At 37.9% G+C, this 7,913-nt stretch overlaps 2 protein-coding genes across 3 annotated transcripts; one reads left to right on the plus strand and one right to left on the minus strand.

Annotated features, from left to right (window-relative positions):
• Positions 1 to 65: 65 nt before the first annotated feature.
• twnk (twinkle mtDNA helicase) lies at positions 66 to 3,663 on the minus strand. The gene is made up of 5 exons (XM_046853905.1): positions 2,307 to 3,663; positions 1,979 to 2,219; positions 1,740 to 1,847; positions 1,465 to 1,606; positions 66 to 1,319 (listed from the first exon to the last, which is right to left on the minus strand). The coding sequence occupies exons 1-5, from the start codon at positions 3,661 to 3,663 to the stop codon at positions 966 to 968; spliced, it is 2,202 nt and encodes a 733-aa protein (XP_046709861.1). The 3' UTR covers positions 66 to 965.
• Positions 3,526 to 6,620, plus strand: mrpl43 (mitochondrial ribosomal protein L43). 2 transcript variants are annotated; one of them, XM_046853891.1, is made up of 4 exons: positions 3,526 to 3,644; positions 4,512 to 4,662; positions 5,762 to 5,868; positions 5,996 to 6,620. In XM_046853891.1, exons 2-4 carry the CDS (start codon positions 4,532 to 4,534, stop codon positions 6,202 to 6,204), a joined length of 447 nt encoding a protein of 148 aa, XP_046709847.1. In that variant the 5' UTR covers positions 3,526 to 3,644; positions 4,512 to 4,531; the 3' UTR covers positions 6,205 to 6,620. The 2 variants fall into 2 exon arrangements, with proteins under 2 accessions (XP_046709847.1, XP_046709846.1); XM_046853890.1 differs by lacking the exon at positions 3,526 to 3,644 and adding an exon at positions 4,108 to 4,224.
• Positions 6,621 to 7,913: the final 1,293 nt, after the last annotated feature.

Below are 7,913 nucleotides of genomic sequence, written 5' to 3' on the forward strand. Positions count from 1 at the left end.
AGTGATTGGTGTAAACAGATCACGTGGTGTTAAGCAAAAAAAACACAAAAAGCTTTTCCCACATGAAAAGATTGTAGGTTCCTTTTTTAATACGGTTTTAGTTATTTCGTAACTGTTACATACGTCAAACAAACGCAAAGCCGGTGGATTTGTGTCTAAAACTTTAAGGAATAGATTGCATCCTTAATGGAGAGATTCAGTGCTCCTTAGATTCTGCACAGCAGGTCAGAGTATTTGCTTCACCTGAATAAAACGCCGACAAGATCAGGAGGAACTCAGAAAGCTGTAAATGGATGCATTCTTTAAAAAAAAAAAAAAAAAAGGCTTGTTTGGTTGTTAGATTGATTTAAAGGAGGTTTACCACACACACACACACACACACACACACACACACACACACACGGCTTGAAAATAACTGGATTTAAATAGAAATTGATTCAAAATACCATACACAAATATTTTATTTAAAAAAAAAAACTATACACAATATTTCAATATCAGTTGCATATGTAATAAAATGAATTTAATAAAAAAAAAATATGGTCAGTGCCTTTGTGAATGTTTTATCACAGATATAATACTTGTATAAATTAATGACTAAAACACATGAAATGTTGGACTGGTATCAGATCAGATTTTCTACCTGATTCTTGAAATAATTTAGATTGCATTTTTGATTTGGCAAAACTGACAAAGCAGAGATGATCTACATTAACAGTGGACAGAGCGTATATTAATATTCTACACATGTAGAATGTCAGTTTCAATATTTACTTTTCTGATAGTTAGATCATAACAAACATGACTGTTTATTTTTAACAGTGATCTATGCTGAGGATAATGCATAATTCACTTACTTAATAATTTACTTATTCGATATAAAAAAAAGCAAACTTTACCTGATGTCCTGTAGTTACACCAAATGGCAAAATTCTTGAGTTGCAACATTCAATTTCTCTAAATATTTAACCATCCTCTTTACTATTGCGTCTTCCTTCTTGTGTAGTTTCAATCTTTCTGGTTAATGGCTCTTTCAGCACCTTTGGAGTTTTAGGCTCTTTTGCAGGCTTTGCGTCTTTCTCATTTCTCTCCTTGACCTCAGTCTCTGAGTTTTCAGTCTTGTCTCCTTTGACCTTACGCAGTTTCTGCTTGCTCTTGACTGGGGCAGAGAAGGTAAGTGAAGACTTGTTGAACTCCAGAGGGAAAATCCCCACATCCCCATCGAAGCGATTCTTGGCCACCTGTAGGGATCTGCGTCCAGGACAGGTAACAAGCTTTTTCTCCTGAAGGATAAGCACGTTATCAGCCTCCTGACTGGCCTGTGAGTAGAAATAGAAAAAAAAAAAACACAATTATGTATCAAAAAGCATCGTATCTATGCATGTAATCTTTTAAAGTTTAATAGAAATACAGAATAGTGACAATATTGTGTAATAAAAGGGACATTCATGCTGATGTACTAACCTTAGCTGTGCCAAAAATGGATGCTGTCTGAAGATCTTTGTCATCTTCCTCTTTTCTAGGATGAATAATTATGGTCACATGACAGCTACTGTTTGTTGCAAACTTTCTGAAAGCTGCAATAATGTTGTCCTGCACTGCAAACCTGGTAAAGTAAAAAATTACATAAATATCACAAACTGTCTTAAAGCACAGGTCATGGCTTTAATAAATGCCTATTAGAATACATTTTTATTACACATTATACATGTATAAGGAGATTCACTGATTTGTCTCACTTGTCCACAGACAGGTTCTCCTGCCCCATCATAAACTGTAAGTTGTCGATGATCACATGACTGATGTCGTAGAGGTAAACAGCATGCTGCATGGTGTCGAGCACTGTTCTATAGTGGAATGTCAGAATTCAGCTCAAATTGTGAACAGTAAAAAGAGCAGCTTTCCATGAGAGAAACCAGTTATTTAATGTTCCAGAAAACTTGGATCATTATTTCTGTTTAATCAAATACTCACTTACTTAAGATTCTGTTGTCCATGGAAGGTCATAAAGTAAAGTGGAAGTTCCTCAAACTTATCAGCCCAGTAGTCGTACTGCTCCAAGTTTTCCTCCAGTCTCTGCATAGCGAACTGGGTCAGGATGATTTTTGCCAAACGTACGTTCTTAATCTCAAAGCTGCCCCACAATGTGTTCACACCTTGCATACACAAATCAAGAGCGTATTCACTGATGAAGGTGGTCTTCCCACTGCCAGTGGGACCTGCAAATATTTAAAGAAAATAATATGTGGTTATTTACACTATATTTTTGTACATCAATTGCAATTGTAATTAATTTGATGCCATACCTGTGAACACTGTTAGCTCGCCTGTCCGATGGCCTTTTAAGATTCGATTGAGCTCAGGAAACCGGGCCCATTTTATACCTGCCACCTGCTCAACGTTAGCTAGCTCTCCAAAAACATCGTCCCTGAGCTGCTTGAAGGACACAATAGACTTGTGGGCAGCAGGAATGGAAGCCTTAACTATACGTGCAAGGTTCCTGCCTTGCACCAGAGCCGAATTAGGACATGGATGAAAGTCGCCTGGCCGCACAAGAGAACAGCGCTTCAATCCTAGTTTCTTTGAGAAGATCTTTGAAGCCTCCCAAGCCCGCATATCCCCACCCAACCACAGTGTGATCTTCCTGAATTGTTCAAGGTAAGGAAGAAGTACCGGTGGCAGACAACTGACTCCACGTGGCAGGGCCAAAGCAGGCAGGCCAGTGGCCTGACTCACTGCCATACTGTCGATCTCACTTCCCGTGAGGACCATCTCTGTTTCCTTCCGTCCTACCAATGGAAGGCCAAAAAGGTTGTAGTAATTGGATAATTTAGGAATACTAGCTTCTGTATACATCACTTGGCCATTATCTTTAGTAGCAGCAGATAACAGTTTTATGCCACGCAGGCTCAAGTCTCTTCCACTAAACCAGGGAAAAACAAGACTTTTAGTCGGCTTAAAGAATCTCACTCCAAACTTCTTCAGAGTTGTGTTGTTAAGCTTAGTGATCTGGAACATAGTTTTGATGAGCTGCAATTCCTCATCGAAGAGATCTGAGAATGCCACGGAGCTGCTCCAAATCCTGTGAACCTCCTTCAGTTCCATCTCCCTCTGCCCCTGTTCCTCCACGCTCTCGGAGTAGCTCAACAAAACCTCCGGGTTAATTGAAGCTTGTCCCTCTTTTTGAATCACCTCTAGACAGTCCTGCAGGTCTTCCCAGCTTCCTTCTACTAGAGTCTCTTTACAGAGAAACTGTCCAGTCATTTTGTCAATAAACATTGTATAGCTGTCTTTCCCAGCTCCTTCCTGTGATTGTGATTTTGGCTCTACAAAAATACTGCTTGCATGTAAACAGCTATAACCATCGTGAAAGGAAATTCCCTTAGACCGCAGGTACTGCTTAATGTCCGTCACTGTAATGGGGTGGACAGGAACGTCTATTGAAGACTTCGCATCTCTTTTTAATGTTCTGCAGGGACTGAACAGCGCTGTAGGTTTGGATCCTGCATGGAGGCGACACCAAGAAGATCTCTGACCAGGATCCTGCAACAGAGAGCTGTTCACCGGGGCAACGGTGATGTATCTCAGGACCGGACGATGGTGAAGTCCACGAGGCAGCCCTAAGAGGCAGGCTGTCCTCCTCAGTAAGTGCCTTGCCCACATTTACTGCTACTTCACTAAAGCGGACTAACGGAAGAAGTGCTTTTTGACATGAGAAACACTACGAGCATGATACAGTGCTGATAGACTCCTAACATACCTGTTTATCCTGTAGTCCGCTAATTAACGGACCAGTAAAGTCTTCCAGGAATACTAAAAGATGCAAGTAATTTAAAAAAAAATAATTGCAGAAAATGTAACACATACTTGTGTTAAACAGCATTAAATCGCTTCACGTTAAAAAAAATCCTGCAACAACAACACTAAAGTAAAGCACTGCATGGCGCGCGCCAAACGCTTCGCAGACGCACGTTGCTGAACTTTACACGTTTCCCACCCGTATTCACACAAATCCAGGCTCAATTTGGTCAAGCATCACAGAGATCATTGGGTGAACTCAAGCCGCATCCAAAAGTCAGTAGCCAATCTTATCGCAGAAGGCGGGATTTGGACAGAATACGGGTTGACAAAAAAGTGACGCCTCCATACGACCTTGGTCTTCACGTTCCAAAATAAGTCCGTGTGATATTCGGCGTCTGGCGTTAGGGTTCCTCTTATGCAATGGTAAATTACTCTCTTTGTATTTGATACATTGATGTAGCAGAGGTAATATAATTGTGCTATAAATAGTGTTTTGTTTAGGTCATATTTAATCTATTTAAAAACGTACATTTTAACCACGAATTGGCAATTGTGCGATTTCTTCTCGGGTGATAATAACCGTCGGACCGGCGCACCAAAAGTGCTCGTGTGTCTGTTGACGGTGTCCTGAACACCAGTTCTAACCATATACCTGAAATCTATAATTTTTTTGCATATAAAGCTTCTGAGTTTAATCTTTGAATGCTCAGTGTTTTATTAGACGCCGGTCATGACAGCTCGAGGCACTCCGAGTCGTTTTTTACAAAGCGTTCTGCAGAACGGAGTCGGTCGGTACGTGTGTCAGCTGAAACGCGTGTCTCTTATTTTCTCTAAAAACGGACAGAGCTCCTTAGGGGTCAGGTAAGTGATTTAATACAAACGGTGTATTCAGATTATTCCACCCTGTATCTATACTCACTGACTGTTATATTAGGCACGCATACAATATAGATGCATATTGAAGGAGATACAGGAACATAATCACCAGAACCAGTAAGTTCAGGGAAAAGCTTTTTTCCATCCACCTTCACCCTACTGAACTCTACACTGTTAGATCACTGTATAAACACTGTATATAACTTCTGTACAATTATACATACAATGTACATATTATTGTCTACACATATTGTGCCTTACATACATCAGCACTACTATTTTCATGTGTATCTATATATACCTTACTGTACATTCTGCCTAATATTGCACATTCGATATAGATATAGTGGACTTGTTTATTCAGCTTGCACATTTATTTCAATGCCATAAATTTATAACCTTCTACTTGTTGTTCCTTTAAAACACTGTCTGCACGTTTCTTTTCCAATGCCATAGCCATAGAACCATTTACTTGTAATTTTCGACAATGTCCACACATCTCTGCACTGCTATAGGCTTCACTGTACATGCAGTGTACCTGTACTATGCAATGACAATAAAGTTTTATCTATCTATCTATCTATTGCAGGTGTACAGTTACTGAATATCTGTCATGTAGCTGTCATTAGCCAACCAAAATTTAGTAGTGAATATAAAATGTTTACATTTATAGATTGTATAACCGCTACTGCAATAGATTTTAAGAAATTAAAAGTCCCCGTCTCTACCCCCTGGCTAATACTAAATGTACACAGAAAAAGAACAAACTACATCATTTTTTTACATCCAAACCTAGAGACCTAATAAAGCAGTAAATTAAAACATTTTATTTGCTGCTGTATCTAATACACTTTTAGTGTTTTAGTAGTCAGTGGTGCTACTTTAGGGTTCTTTACCTCTGATGAGCAGTAAGAAAGGGACTAAAAATTAGTGTATAGCAGTAGATAGGCTATAGTTAATATATAGTTATAATATAATTATATACCTATTAAAACTGCCATTGAGTATAAACCCATGGTTGGTAGGTTTTTTCTAATAAAGTGTAAATACGAAAAGTTCTTGCAGTTTTTTTTTTTTTCGACAGGGAGTTCATTGAGGAAGGTGTGGTTGACTTTGCCAAAAAGAACCCGGGAATTGTCGTCTATGCCTCTCCTCAGTCATGCAGAATTCCAAAAATAGTTGCTGAATATCGTAAGTAGGCTTTAATTTTTACTTATAAAATGTAAGTATTAGATTACTGACATTAATGTACTTAACAAAAAACAAATACAAATAATGTGGAGAAAGTTAAATTACTTTTTCTATTTTGTCTGCACAGTCAATGGCAATGTGAAGAGTGAGCTTGTCACCAATAAAACGTCACAACAGATTGCAGAGTTGGTTACTAAAATGGCCAACCAGTCTGGCCTGGACATCATTCGCATCCGAAAGCCTTTCCACACAGACAGCCCAAGTATCCAAGGCCAGTGGCATCCGTTCACCAACCGGCCTCCCAGCACAAAACCAGTTGGACCACAGGCTCAATGACCACTTGACCTCAATTTCTACTTCTGCTAAACTTTACTGAGCACTGAATATAGACTGGTTAACTCTTCTATCAGCCTGTTCTTGGAAATTGGATCAACATTGTATTGTGTAGATTGTATTCTGAAATGATGTACTGAAGCAATAAATAATAATAAAAAAAAAACATATGGCCACTGTAGAAAATTAATTTATTGGATACATTGGAAAAGAAACATTGGATATTAGAGCACGCTATTAATATTGTACATTGCATGCTTAATATTGGAAATAGGTAATCCAAAATCTTTACAGTGACTGGGAGAAAAGATATGCAAGTGATAAAACATTGTTTTTCATTATTCTGTCTCTTCCCATAAAATGTGAAAATGAAAAGTGGACACAGTTTCGAACAAAATAAACCATGTTGTCGATGTAAATGGTTTAGTATTTATATTAAATAGTTGTATCAAAGCAAGCCATTCTGGCACTAATGATACATGAACACTTTGGAAAATCTTATCTCTAGCCTTTCTGATATACTAGAATAAAAGAAAATAATCACTGTGCCTTACAGTGGCTTTGGGTTGAAGGAGAAAACACTAGTGATGTGGGGTATAAAACAAAACACAGCTAAAGATTGAAAGTTTTCCCTCGTGGTGGTGTATCTATTAATACATTCAACATATTACAGTTGGATTAGACAAGTGTGCTCCAGTCACATTATCTTTCCTCTGTGAAGACTCGCTTGACCTATTCTGTGGATTACAGCATGATCTAAATATGGCGCTGTTGCTAGGTGACAGCTACATATAGGACATATAAATGGGCCTGATACACTTGATTGAATTTGCAGATGCAAAACAGCACAGAATGGGCCTTTTGTTTCTTTTAATGTTATTATATTAGATAATATTTTCTCACTAAAAAACAGGTTCACAAAAATCACAACTTTCTGTAAACGGAAAGAATTGACAGATACTCAAATTCTGTCAAACATGTAGAAAGAGAATTTTCCGAGTATGAAAATTAGTGCAATAAATATCAGTAAATTCCTTAATGTGGGAAAAATTTTGTACAGTGACCCCCACATTTTCAGCCCTTCATCTACTGTCCATGATTCCAGCATGTTCATTAGTAGATATCAGGAGTGAGCTTTCTGCAGTGAACAAATGGTGGTAAAGCTTTCAGAGAACAATGGAAATGTATATATAAATATAAGGTTTAGTACAAGACTTAAACATAACCCAAATGTTTATCATAAAAATACTTACACAGTAGATCAGTCATGTGATGTGTTTATCACAGGAAGTGTTTCAGTATGTTATTACTCCTAGTGCAAGTGATTTATATTTATATTGCAATTTACTGTAATTCACTTGCATGATGGATGTATGACGGTCAGTTTTGTCATAAAGTCATAATGTTTGAAGGTAAAATGGAAAGTAATATGCTCTGGTGCACTCTATTTTATGATAAAAATAAATAAAACATCACAGATACTATTGTGATATTCCCTCTGGGATGAATAAGCAATCTATTTAATTGTCTGTTTTTTGTAAGCTGCTCATTGACAAAAACACCAGTCAAGTGCAGAAAGCCATTAATGACAAGTGTAACGAAAGGCCAAGCTTTATGCCACTGATCAGTACAAACACTGTTATACAAAGGTCATACTGTACTATACATTATGTTCAGAAATATTACAGCCTTCCAGACTAGTCTGCTAATGT

This window comes from Silurus meridionalis, chromosome 7, assembly GCF_014805685.1.
Source record: "Silurus meridionalis isolate SWU-2019-XX chromosome 7, ASM1480568v1, whole genome shotgun sequence".
NCBI lineage: Eukaryota > Metazoa > Chordata > Actinopteri > Siluriformes > Siluridae > Silurus > Silurus meridionalis.

Bases quoted from the DNA above. Each gene is read 5' to 3' on its own strand.
- twnk (XM_046853905.1), bottom strand. From the start codon at position 3,663: ATGTGGGCAAGGCACTTACTGAGGAGGACAGCCTGCCTCTTAGGGCTG. The intron at 2,220-2,306 runs GTATGGCATCAA...AAATATTTGCAG, and splicing joins CGAGCTAACAGTGTTCACAG to GTCCCACTGGCAGTGGGAAG. The intron at 1,607-1,739 runs GTGAGACAAATC...TTACTTTACCAG, and splicing joins GAGAACCTGTCTGTGGACAA to GTTTGCAGTGCAGGACAACA.
- mrpl43 (XM_046853891.1), top strand. From the start codon at position 4,532: ATGACAGCTCGAGGCACTCCGAGTCGTTTTTTACAAAGCGTTCTGCAG. The intron at 4,663-5,761 runs GTAAGTGATTTA...TTTTTTCGACAG, and splicing joins CAGAGCTCCTTAGGGGTCAG to GGAGTTCATTGAGGAAGGTG. The intron at 5,869-5,995 runs GTAAGTAGGCTT...TTGTCTGCACAG, and splicing joins AAAAATAGTTGCTGAATATC to TCAATGGCAATGTGAAGAGT.